The sequence below is a fragment of the Prosopis cineraria genome, unplaced genomic scaffold (assembly GCF_029017545.1).
Source record: "Prosopis cineraria cultivar Desert tree isolate PC_DT_omini unplaced genomic scaffold, ASM2901754v1 PC9, whole genome shotgun sequence".
Classification (NCBI taxonomy): domain Eukaryota; kingdom Viridiplantae; phylum Streptophyta; class Magnoliopsida; order Fabales; family Fabaceae; genus Prosopis; species Prosopis cineraria.
The window spans coordinates 28103125-28130117 of NW_026555340.1; the positions used below are offsets into that span (position 1 = coordinate 28103125).

General features: G+C 34.0%; 2 protein-coding genes and 1 pseudogene across 3 annotated transcripts; 1 reads left to right on the top strand and 2 right to left on the bottom strand.

The window, feature by feature from the left end:
- Positions 1–2849: 2849 nt before the first annotated feature.
- LOC129320878 (protein NEN3-like) lies at positions 2850–8260 on the bottom strand. Of its 2 annotated transcripts, XM_054966535.1 has the most exons (7): positions 7754–8260; positions 7468–7625; positions 6808–6854; positions 6597–6660; positions 5759–5855; positions 4769–5219; positions 2850–3476 (listed from the first exon to the last, which is right to left on the bottom strand). In XM_054966535.1, the coding sequence occupies exons 1-7, from the start codon at positions 8016–8018 to the stop codon at positions 3380–3382; spliced, it is 1179 nt and encodes a 392-aa protein (XP_054822510.1). In that variant the 5' UTR covers positions 8019–8260; the 3' UTR covers positions 2850–3379. The 2 variants fall into 2 exon arrangements, with proteins under 2 accessions (XP_054822510.1, XP_054822511.1); XM_054966536.1 differs by lacking the exons at positions 6597–6660; positions 6808–6854.
- Positions 8261–9223: 963 nt separating this feature from the next.
- LOC129319729 (protein NEN2-like) lies at positions 9224–19465 on the bottom strand (annotated as a pseudogene).
- A 3013-nt stretch (positions 19466–22478) lies between these two features.
- On the top strand, positions 22479–25992 carry LOC129320959 (galactoside 2-alpha-L-fucosyltransferase-like). Its single transcript, XM_054966663.1, has 2 exons — positions 22479–23122; positions 24244–25992. Exons 1-2 carry the CDS (start codon positions 22873–22875, stop codon positions 25686–25688), a joined length of 1695 nt encoding a protein of 564 aa, XP_054822638.1. The 5' UTR covers positions 22479–22872; the 3' UTR covers positions 25689–25992.
- The last annotated feature ends 1001 nt before the right edge of the window (positions 25993–26993 follow it).

Here is a 26993-nt window from a genome sequence, read left to right on the forward strand (position 1 = left end):
AAAGTACTGTGGAAGTAGCTAGTTTGTAAATTTATAAGTTAACAAGATAATGAAATTAATAACCACTTAGTTTTGGATCTATTTAAAAGTGTTAATCCTTTATAACGTGACAAATTATTATAATGTTCAAATTTTTGTTAAAAGAAGCGTTCATATTCGATACTCAAATATGACTCAAATATGATTGCTTTTAATACAATGACACATGTGAGAAATAAAAAAAAAGAATAAAATTGATTAACAGTTTGTTGATAGATGAAAGAAACTTGTACTAGACATGCATGCTTGGAGAAATAAAAAACGCACGCGAGATTGAGAGAATTAACTGTTTTTGGCATAACTCACGTAGCAAGGCCACAAGGGCAACCTCTTGTCGTGGCAATCAAACTCTGCTGGAAACTGTTGAAGAATGAATACTCTTTATGCATACACGTTCGCAAATCTAAATATGATTGTGATATCGATAAATTTCCTGACATAAAGAAGAAACAAGAACCTTCACTCAAACAAATGCTGGGGGAAGTTTGTTCACTTAGCTATTCATAATCACTCTTATGATGCTGATGAGTGTGTTGCTGACTTCATACCTCTTAATATAAGGGGTAGATGGGATGTTAATAGGATGGAAACATGGTTGCCTGGTCAAATTGTCTATTATATAACTTGCACTTCTATTCTAAGAGTTGAGAGTGGAGAAGAAAAACATGCATGGTTGCCTAGTCAAATTGTTATATACACACATACACGAGTTGGGAAAAGATGCCTCTTAACTGTCATACACACGCACACACAGAGAGTAGCTGAGACACATGTAACTAACTGGAAAAAAAAAAAATATATATATATATATATATTAATGAACAAATTCTTATATTTTGCACCCCTTCTTTCTTATATTTTGCATCCCCACATCTTGATATTTTAAATTTTAATCCTATTTGAGTCTTAAACAAAAATGAGCTCAATGTTCAATCAGTCCATAACATGAAAACTATTATAGAGAAAATTTATAAAGGATGTAATTATTAATTAATAATTAACTTTTTCAATTATTAATATATATTTCAATAAAATTTCCCCTCTAGTCCAGGACTGTATATATAAAATTTATTATTATTATTATTATTATTATTATTATTATTATTATTATTATACTCCGTTTGGTTATAAATATAAACAAATTTTAACTAATTTACACTGTTTTAAAAAGTTAATTAATCCTAATAATCATATCTGAAATTAAAAATTTAGATTAAAATGTCTTTTGTGATTAATCCTTCATGTTTTTAACTTCTAATTTAATGATACTATCGTGGAAATTTTAGATAAAGATGTCATAGATGCTTCTAGAAAATTGTTATTTCATTACTAAAAAAAAGAAAACATATGAAAATTTTTCTTATATTTAAAAAAAAGGAAGTATATATTATAATAAAAAAAAGAGGAGGGATCTCCAATTAATGTATTTATCATGTATTGTTTTGACAACATAAAATTATCTTTTATTTCATATAAGGATATAATATCAATTATGTTGATTTATTTTAAAAAGGGGTAAAAGACAAAAATGTCCTAAAATTTTCTGAAAAAAGCATTGAATATCCTTACATTTTACTTGGAGCAATTTTGTCTTAGAACTTTTGTGAGCAATTTTGCCTTGCCGTTAGTTTGACCATTACTTTGTTAAAAACACAATCCATAAGTTATAGACTTGAGACCAAACAACAAATTAAATCCAAAAAAGGCTCTCCTTACCTGGCAATTAAACTCAATAGATAAATAGATAAATTAACTCTAGGCAAAGAAGCAATTGGAAAAAGAAAGAAATGGGATATCACTTTATGACCATTCTATGTATGGCAATAGTCGATATTCGATTTAGGCAAAGAAGCAACCGGAGCATGCTCAATAGAAGGGAATGAATTTGAAGGTGGGAAATCTTTTCAATTGCTGTCTTAATTTTGAGTCACTAGAGGTTGCAATGGAAAGACCTACAACCTCCTTTTGAATATAAAACTGTGGTACAAAGGGTTTTGGGGCGGACGAGAGTAGAAAGAAAGGAAAGAGGTGAGTGATTTGTTTTTTCTTTTTTAAGCCACCTAGCAAAAGAAGTCAAAGTTACAGTCAAATTTATGGGCTCACTAATGGCAAGACAAAATTACTCTATTTTCTAAAGTTATTGTACAAAATCCAACTAAAAGGTAAGGGTGCCTATGCTTTTTCAAAAAAAAAAAAAATTAGCACATTTTTATCCTCTAACCCTCTAAAAAGACAAATAATGAGATATAGTAAGTAGATTATTAACATAAATCAAAATTTAATATTTTAATTAAAGTATTAAACAATAATAGCATATAAAGCAATTAAATTAAATTCTTTTTTACATACACGTGTTTAATTTAACAATTAAATTAAATTCTTTCCTGTATATTCCTGCCGCGTGCATTGCCACATTCCCACGTTCTGCCATAGGAATCCTGCAATGTATTATGTCCACATTCACAGATCTTAGTAAACTTGTAAATCAATATTCTAATGTTAACGTGACGATATATATAAATTAAATTCACTGCAATCGCACTGTGGGGTTATTGTAGGAGCCATCTTTTCTAGCAACAACGGCTCTCCAATCAGAATCACACTACGAGACTCCAAACATGACCTCTTCGCAATCCTGTCACAAGCTTCAAGAACCTCACATAAGCTTTGTGGTGGATCAACCACGAATCTCAACTTCAGTAGGTCCGCAAAATCATGAAACTTGCCATTTATTTCAAACCAACAAAAAAAAAAATACGTTCATCATATTATTAGATTGATATGAGAAAATTCCAAATTATTCCCAATCCACCAAAAAGCATTAAAATCGTGTATAATGTCTAAACAACAATCTCTGATGAGGGAGAAACAGGCTAATACTAAGTTACTGAGCATGGGGATCTCACTTCAACCAATTTTGATTCGGAAAAAAGAAATGATCCACAAAGATGGCCTCACAGAAGCAGCCCTGACGGGGACGGATTTTTCTTGTAATCGTCTCCCCGCAGAATAAGATATAGGGGTGTCCGTCAAATATGCCAGCTTATTAATGAATATTCCGACACTGAATGAAGCTAGCATCATTGGAGTTAAATAACTTTACAGCAACTAATATTCATTTCATACATTCGATAATAATCTATTATTGTTTGCTATTTGTTGGCATGTGATTGTCACCTAGCCAACACAGGTATATATATTCCCTCTACTCATGTATGGTCAATTTTTGAGCAACCAATTTAATCCCTGCTTTCTGTCGATAGTCATATGGATCTAAGGAGATCACTGCATCAACAAGAGTCCCTGGCTTCAACAAGCAACTCAGCTCTGTAGTATCAGACTAATTGAAGCGCAGCTTTTGAACAGTGCCTGATGGTTCTTTCTTGTATACTTTATTTGCAAATCTGACAACGTCCCCACATTCTGATATAGGAATCCTGTAATGTCAATATTCACAAAAATTACTAAAATTGTCAAGCAGGAAAATTTGCTATAAAGTTCTCTGTTTGTGGTAGGAATGAAAATAAATTAAGTCGAACTAGGCTTTGACCAAATAAGCTCGAGCTTGTAAAATAAATCAGATATCTAAACTTGACTTGAAATCTATATAAAGTTTTTTTTATGACTCAAACCTGAGCCTTTAAAACCTAATCTGGTTTGAAAGCCTGTTTAAAAAGCCTACTTAAAAGTAAGCCTTTTAAATGAGCTCGTATTTTAGTTTTAAATATCTTAAATATACTAGGACTATTATAGTATACAATATATAACTTGATCTATTAATTATAATATATAATAATTGAAAGGACTTACTAACTATAATATAATATAACAATAAATTAACTACATTAAAATTAATATTTAAATTCAATATGATTGAAAATATAACTAAAAAATAAAAAAAGAATAGATTGATTAAAAGTCAAATGGTGAAATTAATGTGTTTATGATATATTGCATAATGTGTGTGTGTCAATATAAATAGGCTAGCCTGTTGGGCCAATAGGCTAAATCTTAAAAAAAATAAGCTTGACTTATTTAATTAAATAGGCCTAATTAAAAGCTTGAGCCTAACCTAAGTTTATTTAGTAAATATGCTAGGTTGGATCTGAAGTAAACCAAGTTATAGGGCCCATCAGAGGCTTGGCCTATTCTCACCCCTCAATTTGTAGGATTCTATGGTGTCACCACAAGCATTTCTAGATGCTGATTTTTTATCAAACTATTAAGAAAATCCAAGAGAGAAGAATATTATGAAAACCTTTTATTAAACAAAAACAATGATTGTAAAACAACACCTTCACTTAAAGGATTATAAATCAAATCAACCCTTAAACAAACCCCAAACAATGAGGACCAGCCTTGAGGGATTACATTCAATTTCCCTGCCTAAATGCCTCACCTTTAATCTTCACAGATAGGCTTAAGTTAACCTACTAATCATGATTAAACACCAACCGTGATCAACCAAATAATTTGCCAACACAAACAAGTTCGTAAATTCAATAAACTTAAGAACTGCTCCTAAAGAGCGAAAGTTTTGGATTAATTGATCTCGGAATTACATTACAAACAACTTTGGCAAGTCATGTGGAAGACTGAAAACACAGCCCAAGATAATTTAGTTATTCATTATCCATTTTGAAGTGAAGGCATGGTGACTACTAATCTAAAAAAATATATATTTATATATGCATGCAAGTATTTTATAGGTGTGGGATGTGAAACTTACCGTAACTTGACAGTACGATAATGGACGAAGCCCTCTTTTCTGGTAACAACAAGTGGCCTCCAATCAGAGCTACTGCCAGAACCGAAAGAAAACCTCTGTGCAATAGCGTCACAAGCTTCAAGAACCTCACAAAAGCTTTGTGATGCATCAACCACAAAATCCAACTTTGGTCGGCCTGCATCATCATAATACATCAGATCGCTTATTCCAAACCGGATTTTGAGATCAGCACAAGAAAGCTGGAAAGGGAAATTATCGTGTAACAGTTGTATCCTCGGAGTGCCATGATACGACTGAACAAGAGATGCGGTGAGGCTAGAGATGAGAATTTCATGGGGCTTCAAAACGGCAAAATTGTTGCTGCTAGCCTCAGACAAAGCAGTAGAAGAAGACATTTGTGGTTGAGGTTGATGATCAACTCCATCAGCAACTATTGTGTCCAATTCAGTGCCTGCATGTTACAACCTATCATTAATTATAATTTATTCTCTATTGATTTAATTTCCATATATTTCTATATTCATTATGAAATATTTTTGTATTAATTAAGCATTATTAGGTTAAGTTGTTCAGACTAAGAGATACGGCATTTTCTCCAGTTTTTCGTGACTTCTTTCGTGATATTAGACTTTTTTTTTTCTTTTCCTTCAAAAACACGATAAGTGGGTTTTCTTTTTCTCTTTGCCGTCACTCTTCACATCTCAAATCTACACTTCCGCCGTCCTCCGTCATCACCACGTGGTGGCCCCCTGTGTTCACCGCCTCTCGACATGCCGGATCCCCAAGTCCGGTCCCCTGCCTCGGCCGTGCGGGAGGAAGATTTCAGGATGTGAAGGCGCGTCTGGCTGCCGTTCCTATCATCTTCTGGTCCGTTTGTGGAAGACTTATTTCACTGCACATTTGTAATAAGAGATCTTGGGCGTTTTCCCTCCTTACATTGATCTGTAATTGGTGATAATAATATAGATTCCGTTTTCATATCTGACGAACCTCCTTTTGGTAATGATTTTCCATGACCACAACTTTTTCTGGGAGTGTTTGTAGAGACCCCACTATTCACTGTGAATACATCTGGAAAACTTGATTCCTGTATGGATGGAAGATCAAAAAGTGGATTCAAAACTTTGGATTTCATGCGTCAAATTTCAATTTGTGAATCAATATATATATATAACTATCACATTAGGAATATCAATACCACAATATAATTTTTCATCAGATCATGGCCATGGCGGTAAATTGTTATGTTATCAATTGCCAAATAACTCAAATGAAAAAAAAATACAATATCATAACGGGGCATCATGTGTCTCTAGATACGGGACACCTGCTAAAACTTACTCCCTGTGTCTCTAGATATAATACCTTGTTGCCAAAATCACGAAACTAAGGAAGTTTTTATTATTGTGAGTAAATATTTTTTATATCTTCCAAAATCTACCTCTAATTAAATATTTAATGGTGGTAAAATATTAAATACGGGTACATGTTATATAGACATCTTAGAATTTCTAGCCAATTATTAAGATTCTTGTAAACTGAGATCAATTTGATGTGTGATAGTTCTAAAGTTATAATATAGTATTAAAAAAATATAATAAATGTTTAGTGACAAAAATGGGTTATTGGACCAACAAGGGTTGAATCTAGTGAAATGCACCAATTGCTTACAATATGTTGAATAAATGTTCAAATTCTTATTCGAAGAGGAGTAGACTTTAAATGTTCAATTGTAACTCGAAGATGGAAGGATAACTATAAGCAGTTAAAAAAGAAAAAAAGAAAGAAATGGGCTGTTGGGCTAAAATGCTTGGAAGTAAAATTTTACCAAGAACATGACAGCTGCACAGCGTTTGATAACTTCCAGATTCACTCGAATGTCATCTAGGCTCCTGAACATTGATTGCGGAAAAAATTATGCCAAAAGAAATTACTAGAGCGGGCTCACGAGAAATCATCTCACCGTGTTCTATCGGCTATCATAGTTACCTAATTAATTAGCAAAAAATCAAAAACAAAAGAAAAGAAATCACAGTTACCTATGTATCTGTTGTCCAAGCCCAAAATATGTTGCAAGACTTGCCATCTACGGTGAATAAAGTTGTCAATAAGAACGGATCTGAGTCTAAAAGACTTAAATCTATAAGTCCATATATTTTAAGTTGATTGTATTGTTTAAATTAGAAAGCCCGACTCTCATTGACAAGGTTTAGAATAGGTTAAGATTATTACCTAACTTTTGTTTTTTAATTTAAATTTCTAATTATATTAATACAGACTAAATAAATAAGTTGAATAAAAGTGACTCACAAGTTGACAAAAAAGTGTAAGCACTAACATTCACATGCTAACTAAAAAAGAAATTATAATAGCTTAAGGAATAGCGCGAGTCGGCCAACTTTTAATAGGTTTAAAAGAGTTGGGCATAAAAAAAATTATGAAAAGTATCTCCTTTTTTTTTGTTTAAATGTGAATTTCAAAAACTACAAGACTAAATAAGTTGCTAAATCATGAGCACTTCAATCAAATAGCAATAGTTGTCCCAGAGCTCAACCGAAGTTCAAGTTGCCTAAGATACCGGGTGCTGCCAAAATAAAAAGTTGCCCCATGGGCTCAAACGTAGGAATGCTTTATAACTTGAAGCTTCCGTAAAATCCGCTTGTATTTAGCCCAAAGCCAAACTATGAGATAGTTAATACCTTCATGTCACCAGCTCTCCTTCCAAACGTTCGAGTCAACAGAGGCAAAGAGTCAATAGTAGCCTTGGGTTCTGGTGGTGGCCGATTAATCTCACTAAATGCCTCTCTGATGCAAAGGCAGTCATGCTCTAAGATATTATGGCCGGCCCAAATCCGATCTGCACAAAATTCACAAAAACGGGGAAGAAACATCAGAATAGTAATTATTATTATTATTATTGCGATTTGCCACCTTGGGTTAGGTTTCTTTTCTCTATTTCCCCAGTTACAGAGCAAAGGAACAAACCATGAAGAAGCTCATAAACCCTGTCAGCGATGTCGTCGAAAGTAGGAGCACCGGCGAGAGCATCTCGAGTAATGCCGTTTCTGCGTTCGAACACGGGAGGGATGATGGAAGGGTCGGCGGGTCTGACCAGTGTGGAGTAGTTGTGGCGCTCCGTTAGCGTCTCGGGGCAAACCAAGATGGCTCCGAACTCCACAATGACGGGAGTGGCGTAAATGGTTTCAACGTCAAAAAACACAACCTCGGATCGATCTTGAGTGCGATCCATCCTAGACGACAACGATGATAAAGTCAAGATCAGAGCTTAAAGGGTGGAAAAATGAAAGATGCCTGACAGTACAACACGGTAGAAACGGAGTCTGTAATGGTGGAGGCTTTAAATTAAAACGGGTAGTGAAGGAAACTTGGTTAGGAGGCTTCTGTAAATTGAACACGTCGGAACTTGCTTAGCTATGTGGGTTAGGGAAATGGCAACTTGTTTTTGGATGTTGGCCCAGAGTGAGAGTGATGATCATCATGCGTTAAAGTTTTCGAAATGAAGATTAGAAGTCTGAAAGGATATAAAGAAGGTGGAAAGAGACAGCAAAAGAAAAAGAAATGCATCACTCTGCCACCACAATCTTTCCCCTTTTTTATTTCTTTCTTTTGCTATGTGAGGATAATCCATTTTTTATACAAATTAATAAGTTTAGACAGGAGATGGGATGTTAAAACTTAAAAGCATGGAAGCGTAGTTGCCAGGTCCAATTGTCCATAACATAGCCTGCACTTCTCTATTCCAAGAGTTGATGGTGGAGTGGAAACAGATTACCTAGTTAAATTGTTTTATTTTAAAAGATACCTCTTAACCCTCATATGTTTAATATATATGTATATCTATAAAGCAATTATTGTTATATTATACTACATTTTTTAAAATATAAATAAATTTTATTCAACTTATAGAGTTTTAAAAAGTTAACTAATCCTAATAATCATGTCTAAAATTAAAAATTTAGATTAAAATATCCTTACAATTATTCTTCATGTTTTTAATTTCTAATTTAATGATACTATTATTTAATGAAGGAAAATTAAGGTAAAAATGTCATAGATGTTTCTTAAAAATGTTTATGAAAGTTTTGCTTATATTTAAAAATGAAAGAAGTATATATTATAATAAAAAAATAAGAGGAGGGATCTCCAATTGGTTTATTTATTGTGTATTATTTTGACAACATAAAATTATCTTTTATTTCATAGAAGGATTAAGGATAATATCGATGATCTTGATTTATTTTAAAAAGTAACGGTAATGAGGTACAGTAAGTATATTATTAACATAAACATTTAATATTTTAATTAAAGTATTAAACGATGATAGGGTATAAAACAATTACATTTTTTTTAGATACACGTGTTTTTTATTTATGCGTAATAGTTAATTTTATTGGGAAAAAATTAAGATTAACCACATAGTACCATACTATTTAATAAAAGTAAGTAATTTTACAACCCCTAAACTTAGAAACATAATACGAAAATTATAAACTACAACGTAACACATCAGCATGCCACTCCAATGATTAAACCCTTTTACTCTGGCAACCTGACCGTGCAATTAGCCGCCATGAATGATCAACTTTTTGGCAACCAATCTAATCCCTGCACTCTGCAGATAGTCATAAGGCTCTAAGGAGAAGACTGCATCAACAAACGTGCCTGGCAGAAACAAGGAAGCCATCTCTGTAACATCGAACCGACTGAAACGCAGCATTTGAACCGTGCCGGATGATTCTTTCCTGTATATTCCTGCCGCATATATCGCCACATTCCCACGTTCTGCCGTAGGAATCGTGCAATTTATTATGTCCACATTCACAGAAATTACTTAACTTGTAAATCAATATTCTAAGGTTAACGTGACGATATAAATAAACTAAACTCATTGCAATCGCACTGTGGGGTTGTTGTAGAAGCCATCTTTTCAAGCAACAACGGCTCTCCAATCAGAATCACAGTACCAGACTCCAAACATGACCTCTTCGCAACCCTGTCACGAGCTTCAAGAAACTCACATAAGCTTTGTGGCGGATCAACCACGAAACTCAACTTCGGTCGGTCCACTTAATCATGAAACTTGCCGTTTATTGCGAACCGAATTTTAAGATTAGCACAAGAAACTAGAAAGGGGACACCCTTGTGCAACAGTTGGATACTTTCACTTCCACGATACAGTGGAACAAGAGATGCAGTGAGACCAGAGACAAATATTTCATCGGCCTTCAGGACTACGAAAGCAGTACTGCTGCTACTGCTAGCCTTAGACGCATTGGCTAAAGGGGACTTCCGTTGTCGTTGAATTGATTCTCTGTCTATTTCATCTAAAGTTTTGGATAGATCTTCAGTGCGATCCATCTGCGAAAAGGAATAAATAGGATCTGATATAAGAGATGAATGCAGATTGCAGAACCGTGATCATAGAACGATGGTAGCTTCGGTACTTATACAAGATCGACGTACTTCGGTATTTTTTTTTTTTTTTGAGAAAAATAAATGGATTGCTTTTTGTAATGTTGGTCTTCTTCGTGCACAAACAGGCTCAATTTGGCCAGGACATGATGAAGATGCTTCGTTAAAATATTATTCATTTTAATGGCCGAAACGGGAATCAAAAGGCGTTTTCTTGGTTTCGGTGTCACAATGACGTCCTTTGCCTTCTCATCATAGCCGCGTGTGTATCTATATGTATGTATGTATGTATGTATTTACATGAAGTCAGGAACAAAACAAAAATGTATTTATATGTGTGTTTGGATTGATTTATTACTAGTATTGTTATATATTTCCAACAACTAATAATTTACTTAAAATGTAATGTATTATTCAGCTTAATTATGATTTCCAATGAGATTTCATGGCTGTTTGTCTGGAGAATTGGAGCCACCTTGATTAGACTTTGTCTATATCCCAACATACGAATCTTGAGCCAAAATAATCTTTTTCAGTATCATCACTAATAATATATTATATAAATCTAGCTACTTAAAACCATACCTTAATAAACACCATAGCTCCTTCTGCAGGCGCATGTTGTGTAAGATAGAGAATAAATTCCTTTTTAATTTTTATCGTAAGAGGGTAATCCCTCATTAGCCTTTTTAATTTTTACCCCTCGGTCGATTCAGGGGGCTAGAGGGTTATTTATCTAAAATTAAAATAAGTATATTTTAATTGATATACTAGCTAATTAAATATCAACTAGCATTTACCCTCTGTGTTTAATGAAGGGGTGATCAATTTTTTTTAAAAAAAATGTTGTAACAACTTTTTTGTAAGACACTTGTATCAAGGAGATTCATTAGAAGTTTACACTTTAGCTCTCATAAAGATCTTGAAGCAAAGGTTTGGACTCTTCAAATGGTTTATGACAAATTTTATAGTCAGGCGGTAATTCTCCGTTAACCTTTTCAGTTTTCACCCCCTCGTTCCTCGAGAGGGAGTTATCCTTCTGATATTAAAATAAGAATATTTTAAATGATATACTTATCAAATACTCCCTCCATAGAGAAACTATCATTTTTTACTTATTTTTTTATACAAATAAAATCACGTATTGTAATGTGGGTGACATCTTTTTTGAGAAAAAGAAAAAGTGTTACGGTAACTTCTTTTTTATATGTCACTTGTATGAATGAGGCCAGTCATAGAGATTTACACTTTAATTTTTATTGTTTGGTGAGCCAATGAATTAAATAAATACTTCATTCACGCAAAAATGTAAGGAATTTTTATTGAATCTCACCCCCAATAAAGTAGTTATTTATTTTTAAATTAATTTTATTTTTTTATATTTATCCCTATTTATTTTCTGTCAAATAAAGTACTTAATTGTTTTTAAATTAATTCTAAAATAAATATAATTAAAATAATTTATTCAATAAGAATACTTTTAGGGAAAAAACCTTGAAAAACTAAAAAATATCTTATATTTTTTAATATTTAATTTTTTAAAATATGCCTTACATTTTTTATGCTGAGTAATCAAGAAACTATAATCTCAATGGGATCAACTAAGCTAGTTCCAGGCCAAAATTTCAAGACTAAATTAATAATTAAAAATATTTAAAGATTAAAGTAATACTTTTCCTTTATAATAATATTATATTAGAATCAAGAATATGAATCAAATTATATAAATTGGGTAAAAAAGACTGTTACAAGAATTGCGTCGAGATTAAAAAAATATTGAACTGTATAAAAATAGACTTTTTTCTAGTCTACCCCACATGACAAACAAATTTTAGAAAGAATCATGATAAAATTAATCAATCTCATATACTTATGATGTGAATTTTTTTTTAAATTTTATAAAAAATCATAATAGAACTTCTCATTCAAATATAACTTTTTTAAAAAAATCATAAAAATAAATAAATTGATTGGTAAATTGATCAACTTAACCCATCAAGAATGTTAAGATTTTGTAACTCATATGAAAAAAAATTGAACCTAACACAACCCATTTTTTTTTCAACCCATATGATCAAGATTATCCATGTTACTAGCTCTATCTAGAAATTTGACATTGAAGCTATCAATGAGTGCAATACTACTAAATGATGTTGTATCATCAATTGCAAATAACCCAAATGAGGAAAACACGACACAACCATATCATAACAAGGTGTCTAGCATGTTTGATTCAGAGCCTTTTGAGCATCACATTGCAATAGGAGATGATGTTGAATCTTTTCCCTCCTTGCATTGATTCGAAACTGATGATAATAATAAATGTTTTTGTTTTCATAACTGATGATGAGCCCCCATCTCATTTTTCATCTCCACGACTCCCTGTAGCAGCATTTGGATTCACATTGAATACCTCTATAAGGTTTGATTCCTGCATGAATGGAAGCAGTGTAGAGTAGAGTCAGATCCCACGATTTAAAGAGATCGGCTAAAATGGTAGGATTTTTTTAACTTCCAGATTGGATAGAGCGTTAGTATATAAATGGGCCGATGGCTTATCGCTCATTGTCCTAGAACAAGTAATGGCACATAATGAAATTCTTTCAAGTAGAATTTTACCAAGAACAGAACAGCTGCGCAGTTTTTGATTACTTCCAGATTCATGCGAACATCATCTAAGCTCCTGAACATTTGTTGCAGAAAAATTAAGCAAAAACAAAAATTATTATAGTCGGCTTACAATAAAACATAGCATATATTCCATCAATTAGCAGAGTTACCTATGTGCCTGCTTTCCAATCCCAAAATATGTTGCAAGAGTGGCCATCTGCAGCGAACGTATGAATGCGTTATAGCTTGAAGCTAACATAAAACCAAATTGTAATCAGCCAAAGCTAAACTCTGACATTAAACACCCGTTGAAATGTCTGATTTCCCTACATTGGTTGAAAAATGCAAACTTTCCCAAGATGGAATTTTTATAACTCGTCCTGTTCGCCTAACAACAGAGAGGTAAACGCAACGTGCTATAAAATATGAATATAGGAACGGTACCTTCATGTTACCAGCTCTCCTTCCAAACGTTTGAGTCAACAAAGGTAACGAGTCAATCATAGCTTTGGCTTCCGGTGGTGGTCGATTAATCTCACTGAATGCCTCTCTGATGCGAGCACAGTCAAATCCTGAGATGTTATGACCTGCCCAAATCCGTTCTACACAAAATGCAAAGCAAAGGGAGTTATAATAGCTATCTGCCACATTGTCTTTCATTTTTCTCCATGTTGCCCTTTACAAGGCAAAGATCGTAAGAAACGAAGAGAAGGGACAAACCATGAAGAAGTTCATAGACCTTATCGGCGATGTCGGCGAAAGTAGGAGCGTCGGCGACAGCTTCGCGAGTGATGCCGTTGCAGCGTATGGACGAGGGGGTGATGAGGGAAGGGATGGCGGGTCGGACCAAGGTGGAGTAGTTGCGGAGCTCCGTCAGCTTCTTGGGGCAAACCAAGATGGCTCCGAACTCCAGAATGGCATAAGGCTGGCCCGGTCGGGTGGGGATAGTGGTCTCAACGTCGAAGAATACAATGTCGGATGGATCATGGGCGTGACCCATCTCAAGCCCTGAGCTGAAAAGTGTGGAATGGAAGAAGTGAGGCAGAAGAAACACAATCTGATATTAAAGATGGATGCTTCCAATCTCAGACTAAGGCAGCTTTTGACAGGAGAATAATGGAGGAGGCAACTGTGGAGAAGGATCTCCTCTCTCGTTCTTTATATAAACTAAATTTATAGGAGTGGCGGGAAATTTGAAAACGAACTGTCTCTCCAAGTTTCAGAATCCGCAGGGAAAGATGATATATTTCGGTTATTTCAATGTAAAATACTTGCCTGCTAAATTAAGGTTGTAACAGTATGAGATTGCTCAGGTGTATAAATATAAAAAAAGTTTATGACACTAAGTTAAGAAAATAATAAATCAACAGGATTTATCTTTTACCATGTTTAACCAAGCATCATCTAATATGCTATTTGCTTCTATATGTATTTTATGGTTTCTAGTTACAGGAACAAGAGGCATGGGAAAATGTGATTCTGAATAAAGACAAAGTGAGAACTATTGAAGTCAACAGGGTATAAATCTGATCTTACTTATACTGTGGAGAAAGTATACATACCATAAAGGCATAAACTACATATTATGTGCTCAGGAAGAAAAGGAGTTTTGTTCAGAGTCGTTTAGATTCAATAATCTCACCCAAAAGTTGCTATGTAACATAAGCATCTTCACATCTTCATCTTTAGATTGCCAGCTTCAATTAAACTTGCATGTAAATATATACCATTGCAATACATCCAGAAACTGGTTAAGTTTTGGAGTCAAAGATCAATTTTCTCTTCCGAATGCTTAATCCTAACCCCATGATTATGATGTATTGTAAAATTGTGAAAAAATTAATGTGATGTTCTTGACCATCAAGTCTCAAGAAACAAACAACTAATCCTAAATTTCATTATCCAAATTACTCATCTTAGTTCATATGGCAATTGTATGTTTTCTCACGTTATACAAGAATTCCAACATTCATCGAGGCAAAAGTCTCACCACTTTAAATTGCTTTGCTATTTCTATGAAGAGAAAGAAGTGGGAACGGGAAAGAGGGGTGAAAAAGATTAAAAAAAAAAAGCCCACCCTACATTATGTCTACTTTCATGCATGTTTCAAGTTCTGAGGCATCAGGCTATAAAGAGAAAAGTGATCTGACAGCACATGATTTTTGTAACTAACTGTGAATGGCTGAAAATCAAATGAGGGCGTCGTTGATCTGGCTTGTTCAAAAGCCACATTGTACTCATTCTACAAATCAGCTTCAGAGGTTGAAATTAAAATGGCAAAATTTGCAGTAGACAAGATTAAGAGCCTGTTTAGGTAATTGCCAAGTACACATTCACACTGCTCATGGGATATACTTTTACCAAATTTAACAAATAGTTAGACTCCTAAATGTGCTTTTACTAGATATATATTAAAAACCAAACTTACACTGAATATCACAATTCACAGGGAGGGGGATTCACCACACCCATGCTTTCAACCATAAATCATCTCATAGCTACAGTTGAAGGAAGAATATGAACATCTGTGTTTACCCCATTTTCGTCTTGCATCTTCATTTATTTGTTTCTTTTTCTCTTCGAGAGTGCATTGAATGCAAATGCAGTACTGGAAACTTGATGGATACGAAATATAAAGGTTTTTTTTTTTAATTGCTGCTAGCTTATTAGTGAATGCTATATAATAGTGAATGCTGGGCTCTAACAGGATAGCAAGAGCATAAAGTTGGAGTAACAGAGATGAGAATGTTACGATGGATGTGTGGACATACATGTAAAAATAAAATTCGAAATGAGTACGTACGCGAAAAAGTGAGGGTGGCACCTATTGAGGAAAAATGGTAGAAAATCGGTTGAGATGGTTTAGGCATGTACAAAGAAGACTAAGGGAGGCACCAGTGAGAAGAGTGAAACATATAACTTTGAGTCCGATTAAGAAGGTAGAGGAAGGTCTAAGAGAACACTCTTGAAAGTTATTGAACGCGATCTCTTAATTAATAATATTCTTAAAAGCTTGATAAATGATAGAGCACAATGGCATCTTACAATCTATGTAGCCGACCCCACCTAATGGGATAAAGGCTTGTTGTTGTTGTTGTTGTTGTAGCTTATTAGTGAATAACTTAAAAGTATTAAAAAAACTTCATTTATTATGTTAACTAGTGGAAAATTGGCTTTCTAATGCTCCCTTTCTAAACCAGTTCTTGCACCAAATGTTTAGAAAATAAAGACAATGGCAATATCGTAATTAATTAGCTTCCCGTTAGGACTTTCTGTACTATAGTTGCATGAAAAATTGGTCTTGAAAACACTTTCCAAACCGGTTGCTCACATAACTAATCTGGAAGATATTTTTAGAAAATAAGAAATTCAATTTTTGAATTATTTCTAAATTGGATGTAGCTATAACTAGTTTGGAAAATTGTAATGTTTTATGTAATTAATTTTTTAAATTATTATCTAGACCAGTTGTTTAAATAATTGGTCTAGAAAGTGTTAAAAAATAAAAAATATGTTTTTAATTACTTTCTAAACTAGTTATTGCAAAAAATTAGTCTAGAAAGTCTTTCAAAATGCCAGGTCATTACACACAATCGATCTCCCTCGTCTCACTTTGTATTCAGAATTTGTCCTCCCCAGTTTGCTTTCGAGCTTCTCATCCCAAATCCTAGGGATTAAATCAATAATCCTCCTTGGGGTTCACCTTCCTCAAGTTTGGTTTCATGTTCTCTTCGCCTTCCGTCGTTGGTTTGGGGTTTGCGTGGTTTGTTCGTCTAGTTTTGGTAGGTTTTGGGTTTGCATGGTTCATTCTGAGCTCTAAACTTGTGTGGTTTGTTCACCTTCTTGGAGCTTGTCTTCATGATTTTGGATTCTTCGAGCTTGCCTTCAAGTATCTGGTTTTAATCGTTGTCATCTAGTTCATGGAGCCTACGTTCAATTTCTATGGTTGGTTTAATTTTTGAATTTTTGTTCTAATTCCCTTGCTTGGTTGCTTGCTCTTGATCATAGTTTAATTTCATTAATGCTTGAATTATAGCTAAAATTTTGTACAAACCTTAATTATTGATAAGCTTGAATCTTTTGAGTTTTGAACTTTATTTTTGTGTAGTTTGTCTTTCTAAAAGTATGAGAAAATCCAATTTTTAGGCGAAACCCTGTCAAAATTTTTATAAACCTATAATTTGATGGTGGAGTTATTGTTATGCCTGCAAGTTGAATTTGTTTCAAGTGTTAGCGCATGTTAAGAATTGTTATTAGCTAGAATGTGATATTTTTAATTGTAAAATTATTGAAAAGTTCAATTTTAAGGGAGATTATGTTAAAAAAAAATCTCTTCCCAAGTTGTAATTTATTAACTTAATTGTGTATCAGCACCCTTTGCTCTCCGCTTCCTAGTTGAATATATATTCAATATCATTGTTTTACTGGTGGCAGTAAATCAATATTTTATAGTGAAGAAAAATCAAACCATGATATTTCAGAACACAAATATTTCAATAGCGTTCGTTATTAACCGTGATATTTACTGGAATACTGAATGGAAATTAAAAAAAAATGGTCCATGCTTAATATAAAAGCAGCCTTCTCGGTTTAATAAGTATAATTATACATCTATGATTGTCACACCCTTAAAAATAGAGAGTAACTGACATAGGATATGAATTGTATTATACATCCCTTAAGCGTCAAATTAAGTGAAATTTCACTTTTCAAAAATATAATTATATTTTTATTGAAATTATGATATCTTTAACAATGATTGTTTTAATAAAAGTTTTAATATTTTTATAAAAATTTCGGCAAAACTTTCTTTATAAATAAAATTTTTCAAAATCTCTATAACAGAAATTATTGTAGTATGCATTCAACAGGTTAAAACTATATTTCCCAAATACAAACAGTCAACATAATAGAACAAAAATCAGGATCCTAGCTATAGTTAACGTGGAGCTCTTAAAGTATAAATTTTTTTTAAATAAAACATCTAATTGAATATTTAAATTAAAAGAGAAGGGATTTACAAAAATAAATATTTATCCAGCACAGTTGCAAGCCCTTAAAAGTTGGCAAGAGGTCCAGCGTCAATTAATAAATCTGAGACCAAAATAATTTTCAGTGAATAGCATCTCCAAAAATAGAATTTAACAGAGCAAAATAATAAACTTACTATTATATGAAATAATTGAAAGGAAATTAATTCAGATTAATAACTCACAATATCTAGAAATATCAATTATAATAATAAAACATGAATAAATTAAAATTTCTCGAATATGATATGTTAAAGGAGGATAATTTACTCATAATTGAATAAAAGTAGCAACCTTACTAACTACAAACATTGAAAATTCAATTATACTAGCTGAGAACAATCAATTTAATATAATCATGAATTTGAAGATTAAGAAGTTTTATATAACTTCAAAGTACTAAACCACCAAATTAATAATAACAAAACAGTTCAAACTCTTTTCTTGTAAAGCAAATTAAATAAATAAATAAATAATAAAAGTACCCTTTATTAAATAAAACCAATAAAGCGTTTATTCATGAATCAATTAAAAGCTAATATTTTTAAGGACTTTCGCAGAACAAGCATCAAATGTGGACACACAGTCCACGAGGGTAAAATAACCAAACGTGGCTTATGCCACAAAAACAAACGTGGACACACCAATCCACGAGAGTAAGTAACCAAACGCGGCTCAAGGCCACAGAACAAATGTAGACACACAATCCATGAGGGTAAGTAACCAAACGCGACTTAAGGCCACGAAACAAATGCGAGTACGAGGCTCGCAAATAACAAACGTGAAAACAGAGCTCACGAAAACCAAACTAGCTAGTCATTAACCGAGGCGCATCAAGGGCTAATGGAACTGCCGTTAGCAATAGTGCTCTGCTTAAAGTTCTCGTGAAATCACTTTTCAAATATGCGAGAATAATCATTTTTGAAATACACTTTGTGTTCTCAATATCAAACTCGCACGAATCATTTCAAATCTCAGAGTTTGCCAAAACATTATTTCATAGCAAATGTATAAGCTTGTACTAGATGAGTAACTAAGAATTTCAAAAGTAAAATAAACAAAGATGCCTCCATCGATCTTGAAAATATATTTCGTAAAGAAAATACATGCATATACCATAATTTAATTAACATTTACCATCATTCTAAAATTTTCAGAACCAAAATGATTTCATTAACAAACAAAGTACATAATAATCATCATAGTTGTTAAAATGATTTATATGAAAATGTAATATTTTAAAAACAGACTACTTTAATTGAAAAATGATGGGGTGCTATTCACTTACCTGTTAAATTCCCAACCCAATGATTTTCTTCCTCAATTCTTATCAGGAGACTCATCTTCCACATACCCTATATAAATAAATGAAATCTCAATTTGCTTCCTATAGTTATATAAACTTTATTCCATTACCAACACAATCCCAACCACTTGGAAGTATTTAAGATTTCAAAAACCAAAATTTATATCTTAATGATCTCCAGACATCATCACTTACCACCAAGTTACCTCATATCATACCAATCATAACTACTATTTAAATGAGATATGGTTTTTCTTATACCTTGTGTCAAACACCTTGGGTGTAAGATTTCCAAACACCTACAATTAAATTTATCATGCTTATTTTGCCATTTCTCAAATATCTTAAATGTCTTCTCAAGATCGAATGATAAACACCCCTTTTCGTATGAATTTATAAATTACTCAACATAAATCTTCTAAAAATTCAACTAACCATACTCTAACCCAAGAATCAAACTCCTTGCGTTGCTCAAGTTAAAACTCACATAAATAAAATTTGAATCGATCATGCCGCTCATCCCACTAAATAGAATTCCAAAAAAAAGTCTAAATCTAGAAAAACTCTTCAAACAAGCATCTTACCGAACACCTTATAAGCACCAATCTCAATCTTATACCTAAGTCCTTCCCTTCCAACTTCATCCCACCAAATCCTCAAAATCAATCAATTAGACCAAATTACTTCAACTTAAAATTCAAACCCATATATACCATTATGAAACTTTAAGATCCATTTCTAACTCAACTTTGAATTTTCATTGTCGTTTCATTCTTTTTTTTTCCAGCAACACGGCAGCAGCAGAACCAACAGAGAAAAATTTGAATTTTGATATCCATGACTTCATCCACTTACACACACAGAAATTCTCTAAGGAAAAGAGAAGTGATCACGTTTCTTACCTCTAATAAACCAACACGCACAAACAGGGAGAGGAAGAGAAAATCGTGCCTGGACAGAGGAGGGAAAAAAACTGTCGTTGAGGGCAAGGAAGAGATTAACAGATCGGTAACTAATAAAGCAAGCAAAAGAAAGCAAACCTTCTTGCACCCATCCATACAGTCACCAACAGCACAAAATAAAGAATTTTGGCGAGCTGGAACAGAGGAGAAGAAAGGAACAGAAGCCATGAGTTGTTAGATTAGTGTCGGACGGAGCTTCCACAATCACACCGATGAAGATTCTAATCGGAAAGGATGAAGGAGGAGGTGAAGCAGGAGGACCGAGCACCAGAATCATTTCTCTCTCTCTCTCAGTCGTCGATCTCTCTAGAAAAATCGAAGGAGCGGAGGAGAATATATCAGATTTATCATAGGGGTAGTTTGGTAATTTCACAGAGAAAAAAATGAAAAAATAATCCTCCTTGTGGCTTTCAGCAAATTCAAACTTATGACCTATTGAGGGAATACTTGCACAACTACCACTACACCAGCTTTCCTTCTTGACATACTTGTCCCAATAATTAATATATTTACAATCAATACACATTATTACATATTTAATTTAATTGTTTTTTTTGTTATTACAATGATAATGTCTTATACATTTATAATTGTATTTATTGGTAATTATAAATTAAAAACATTCCAAACTATATTAGTCCCGAAAAGTTTGAGTCATATGACTACTAAATTAATCCCTTTGATATGGTAACCGACAAGTCAAAGTACTACATTATGTAATAATGTCACACAACAGATTAGAACAAGCTTATAAGCAGTGTTTGGCAACTACCATCGTTTTGCGTACTTATTTCTTAGGAAACATTACACGAAGGTCTTACTCTCAAATTTTAAATCATGTGCATTTATAATTGGGCAACGGGCATTCAAAACTTGCTGTTACAAGTGGTCTTTTTTTTTTTTTACAAATTATAAATGCCCATTGTTTGATTATAAATGTGCAAGATTTAAAATTTATGAATATTTTATAAATTTTATAAGATCTCTCGATAATAAACTTTCTTCTACGAGACTTATGTGTAATGTTCTCTATTTCTTACAATAGTGTTATGTATTTGGCGTTCAGCCATCCAATCAAATATTGTCTAGTTATCAAAATGAAAAGAACAGGATTACTCAGGGGCATTTTACAAAGCAACTAGGTCAAGACTCTTGCTGGTTTTGATTCCTCTTCCAGCTACCTGTGAGTTCAAGCCAAGAAAACGTGTCAAAACCATGATTTATGCAATGTGTTATTATATATGCAAATCACATTATCACAAGCTATATCTTTGTTGTACATTCAGCATAATCATTAACCCCAAACACAATAGAACTAGCAACGAGGGCGTTAGCTACATCCTTGATCACATGCCAGACTAGAATTAATTAATAAATATTGCATATCTTGCAACTCTATGTTAAAGTCATCTCCAATTGTAGGCCCAAAATAAATTAATAATAAAATAAAAGTGCATCTTGAAGAGCAAGACAATCAAAGGACTTGCAAGCAAGAAGAATAGCTTGCAGGCACATTTCCATCTATAAACATTCCATTTGGATAAACCCTTTGTACATCTAAGCGATGAGTAAACAAGAAGGGGGGGGGGGAGAAGTGTAGTGTGAAGAAGAGTGTAAAAAGTTTAAGTTTATTATTTTGAGTTTGCAATAAAAAAATTTCTTCCATTTAAGTTTTTCTTCTTATTTTTTTCAAATATTTTGGGCCTTTTTCTGCGTATAGATTCAATACTCGGCTGATGTGGCCTATGTTCTGAAATTCTATACAAAGTAAGCAATCTTGTTCTCATCCTTCCTTGTCATTTTTGGTTTCCTTTCTCCATCCAAGAAATTAATCCAAAACCTGGGACGAGATCTGTTAATGGAAGTTTGAATTATTCAGTAATATAAATGATTTCAAAACAATTTGCAGGTAGAGGGGTTGACAGTCCATTCGATTTAGAAGAACCTCCTGCCTCAAACAAATACTATACAAGCCTTGTTGCAATAATTTTCCATGTATGGAGGTAAAAGAGATGCTCGCTTTTGTAGCAGTGTAATATTTACAATACAAAACATGTGCAGTTACTTGTTGAATAGATTTTTTTTTTTTTTGGGAAGGGTAACCGGGGGCACACTAGACAACTTCTAATTATTTTTCATTTTTATTGTAAACATAAGAAATGAAAGTTGTTGCGTCTCTCCTGCTACTTATTATTATTTATTATAAATAAACTAATATTAATACGATGGACAAATTTTTCATTGTTTATACTGAAAAATATATTCTCCGGTGCAGGTCCTTTTTTTTTTTTGGGGGGGGGGGGGGGAATATATACTCACGGAAAAGCCAAGCTTCGTATGCCAGTTGTCTATAATCAAATCTAACACAATACGGCCAACAAACGTGTAGAGCACCCACTTGTTCCCGTCAAACGTAGTTGCTGCCGACAAAACATTTCTGCCTTAGAAATTCAGTAGGGAGCAAACAAAAACAAATTTGCGAAATCCTTTTCTTCTACACGCGTTCCGGTGGCTCTGGGTATGACTCTCAGCCGTTTTACCATGGGCAAGGCATAACCGCAAGACCAAGGGGTAATAAATGCTTCATATACCGACAGGGACACGCTCTTCGATCCATCTCCGCGCGCCGCTATTTTACAGTCTTGGGTTCACTCACCATTCCCAACACTTTACGGGACATAACATCCCGTGATCTGCTCGACCTCGACTATTTGGTTGGAGCAAAGCTGGGTGGGCGTACCCATATGATGATTTGTGGGTACAATGAAGAGGGTCAATAGGAATCCGTATGATGACGCAGAAAAGCTCTCAGATTTGGACACCCGCAGCAGCTTTTCAAGGGATTCTGACAAGAAATGGGGTTTTAATTTGATGCAATTAATGGGGTTCTTCCTTCTTTGTTTGATGCTCTTCTCTGTACTGTTTTCAGTGTCGGTGGTTCTCCGAGACCCCCCTTCAGATGGCATTGTCGAAGCATCTACTTCTGTTGTATTTCAAGCTGAACAAAGTGGAGGTATTTGGTTATTCATGCGCTTTAGTTTATTGTGGAAGTTGCATTACAGATTCTCTCATGAATCAGGCATCGAAATGATTACTGTTTTGATGCATATGAACTGTTTAGCTCCAACTCCGATCTTCTTTTGCCTCCTACAATCTAATTCTGTATAAGCTGATCGATCTTGTTGCTTCCTTATAACTTATATGCTGATGGTGGTGAAAAATGAAATGATAAAATCAGCACTTATAGTTGTCTACCAGAGAACTATATTCTTGGATCGAGCTATTTCACCATTTAGTTTAGCCCAATTCAAGGAATAGAAACCAAAGAATAAGACCGGAAGTTGAATGAGACTAATTTTCTATTTTGCTTTTGCTTTTTCTTTAACTTATGCTGTCGTGTGCCTTAGTCTTTGTTTTTGGGATGAAACATTGAATACTATTATATGAAAACTAGCACAATTACAAGAAAAACACTGACAAAGAGCAATCTCTCATCAGTTGCTACCTCAAGCAGGGACAAAAGGAGTGCCTGCTCAAAGATTTCCCTTCTTTTAGCTCTTCCTATTTGCATTACATGTTAAGATTATTTTAGTACTCTACTTACTAAAATGGCGCAGAAGTATATTTCTTTCCTTTTAAAGTCACGTTTTTCATAGTATGAAAAACGAATAACTACTTGTTTCAGTCAACTGCGGAATAAAATTTGCCAGAAATGTTACTGACGAGTGACAAATGGCCACGTGAATATCTGTTTATCTTGGATCAGTGGTTACAGGAATGGAAGGAAGATTCTTGTTTTCAAGTTTTCTGAATAAAATTTGCCTGGCTGCTAGTCTGCTGTTGTCATTTTACTGAGAAAAAGAATAGCTGTTTTAGTGAATCAGAGCATCCTTTTCCCTTTTTGCCTACTCTTAATCGGTTGTTGAAGTTTTCTTCTTCACTCTTGTTCCCCCCTTCTGAAATATCTCTATTGTTGCTGATTACCTTACTAGTGTGTGGTTGATTTCTGTTTCATATTTCCCATTCAATATTTCTTTCTAAAAAATCTTATTTGACGTGGTGCAAGAATGTTTTCTTGACTGCTTTTTGTGGAAACTTTGATCAAGTCATGGATTATATTGTTTTTTGACTCAGGTTTGAACAAAGGGTTCTCTGGTTCTGTTGAGTTGCCAAGAGATGAGCTCTTGGGTGGCCTTCTTGCTGCTGGATTTGATGAAAGATCTTGTCTGAGCAGGTATATGTCAGGAATACATGGCAAAGGACTGTCAGGAAAGCCTTCTTCTTATTTAATTTCTAGGTTAAGAAAATATGAAGCCCTCCACAAAGAATGCGGACCTTATACTGAACCCTATAACAAAACAATGAAGGAGCTCAGGTCTGGTCATTCATCTGGGTCGTCAGGTTGTAAATATGTAGTTTGGATTTCATTTAGTGGGTTAGGGAATAGGATATTGACCTTAGCCTCGGCATTTCTTTACGCTCTGCTCACAAACCGTGTTCTACTGGTTGATCCTGGAGTTGATATGAGGGATCTCTTTTGTGAACCATTCCCTGATATTTCCTGGTTTCTCCCTCGTGATTTCCCCCTTACCACTGAAATGCACAATCTCAATGAGCAATCTGCTCAATGTTATGGGAAGATGCTGAAAGACCATTCAATTAGAAATTCCACTGTGCCATCTTATGTCTACCTTCATCTAGCTCATGATTATGATGATCAGGATAAGCTATTCTTCTGTGACGAAGACCAAAGTTATCTCCGGAAAGTACCCTGGTTAATCTTGAAAACAGATAATTACTTCATCCCATCCCTATACCTAATGCCTTCGTTTGAGCAGGAACTTAATGATCTCTTCCCAAAGAAGGACACAATCTTCCATTTCTTGGGTAGATACCTTTTCCACCCCACCAACAGGGTATGGGGACTTGTTACCAGGTACTATGAAGCCTATTTAGCTAAAGCCGATGAAAGATTAGGCATCCAGATTAGAGTGTTTGACACAGAACCAGGCCCATTTCAACATGTATTGGATCAAATCTTGTCCTGTACTTTGAAAGAGAATCTTTTGCCTGATGTAAACAGACAGCAAGACACCGTGCTAAGTTCATCAGGAAAGCAAAAGTCAAAAGCAGTGCTAATGACATCTTTAAGCTCAGGGTATTTTGAAAAGGTAAGGGACATGTATTGGGAGTATCCTACGGTGACAGGAGAGGTGGTTGGCATATACCAGCCAAGCCATGAAGGGTATCAGCAAACAGAGAAGAAGATGCACAACCAAAAAGCTTTGGCAGAAATGTATCTGCTAAGTTTAACTGATGTGCTGGTCACTAGCTCATGGTCAACTTTTGGGTATGTGGCCCAAGGCCTGGGAGGTTTGAAGCCATGGATATTGTACAAGCCGGAGAATCGAACAGCCCCGGACCCTCCTTGCCAACGAGCCATGTCAATGGAGCCATGCTTCCATGCTCCTCCCTTCTATGACTGCAAGGCCAAGAGAGGAACTGACACTGGTGCACTTGTTCCACATGTGAGACACTGTGAGGATATGAGTTGGGGCCTTAAGGTTGTTGACAAATGAAGGTTATTTATGAGTTATGGCGATGTGTGTTACTGTATTGTGACTGTCAAAGCTCAGCTACGAGGGATGCAAATTTTCTCGCGAAATTGATTTTTTCTTTTGGACGATATTTGTGGAATTGATTTTCCGAGTCCTATTTCATGTGACCCCCCCCCCCAAAAAAAAAAAAAAAACACCATGATAAACAGATTTGAGTACCCTCTGTAGAGATTATCATATTCAGATTTGTGTAGAATTTGAGCAAGAAGTGCTCATTTTCGTTTCAGATAAAGCTTTTTATGATGTCTTACAAGTAGTTTTTTGCTATTGAGCTCTTGGTTGAAAACGTGAGAAATGTGTGAATTTTATAGCATTTATTTGCAACTTAATATCTCATGGGAGAATTTTATTGCAAAGATGCGAAAAATTGGACGGCCAAAAAAAAGAAAAAAGCAAACAAACTTGGTCGTAAATAACTAAATATGTATAAAAAAAGTGTGTGGTTAATGTTTAATTTAATGTTTTTCTTCTCCTTGGCCCAAAAAAATAGTAATTATATTTTTCTTCTCTTCAGTTTTTGGAGTGTTTTATCTCAATTGCAATGCTGAGGAATTCAATGGGAGTGCTTCATTTATTGGGCCTAAATTGAAGCCCAACATTTGTCTTTAGATAATGTGCCACTAATCAGAATGGTCCATAACTAATACCAAAAAAAAAAAGTAAGGTCCATAACCCAAAACCGGTCCCTCAAATGGGCCATCATAAACTTTTTCTAGCCAAGCCTTGTCACTAGATTTTTGTTCTTTTGCCTGATTTGTCATGTAAGCACGATGTCACACGTTTTAATTATCATTCAAGATTTTTAAAAAAAAAATATTACAATATTCAATATAACTAATTTAGAATTTTTAAACTAAAATCTTTATAAATCACTATATTAGGTAAAATATGTAACAACTAAAATGAATAAGAGCATTTTATATGCACTCAAGTGAAAGGTATTTTATGAAATTTTCAATTCATATGATAAGAGTCAGCTCTTAAATTCAAACATGGTTTTGTTTTTGGGAAGAAGTTCAAATCATTTTAAAAAACGAAAAGGTTCGCCAGCCAATCCCGATCAGCTTGAATGAAAATAAACACAATGAAGTAATGGAGAATCATGTTATAAAATAAAGAATAATTCTGACACTTGGCACCAAAAAGATTACAATCAATCAATGAGAGAATATATCTCGACGTCAAGATTCTAATAACATATTTGAGAAAACACACACAAAGTTGGGAGGCACATCCCCATCGTATCGAATTCGAATAATTTCTACT

Bases quoted from the DNA above. Each gene is read 5' to 3' on its own strand.
- LOC129320878 (XM_054966535.1), bottom strand. From the start codon at position 8,018: ATGGATCGCACTCAAGATCGATCCGAGGTTGTGTTTTTTGACGTTGAA. The intron at 6,855-7,467 runs GTATTAACTATC...TATTCACCGTAG, and splicing joins GGAGAGCTGGTGACATGAAG to ATGGCAAGTCTTGCAACATA. The intron at 5,856-6,596 runs GTAAAATTTTAC...CCATCCATACAG, and splicing joins GTGCAGCTGTCATGTTCTTG to GAATCAAGTTTTCCAGATGT.
- LOC129320959 (XM_054966663.1), top strand. From the start codon at position 22,873: ATGAAGAGGGTCAATAGGAATCCGTATGATGACGCAGAAAAGCTCTCA. The intron at 23,123-24,243 runs GTATTTGGTTAT...TTTTTGACTCAG, and splicing joins TCAAGCTGAACAAAGTGGAG to GTTTGAACAAAGGGTTCTCT.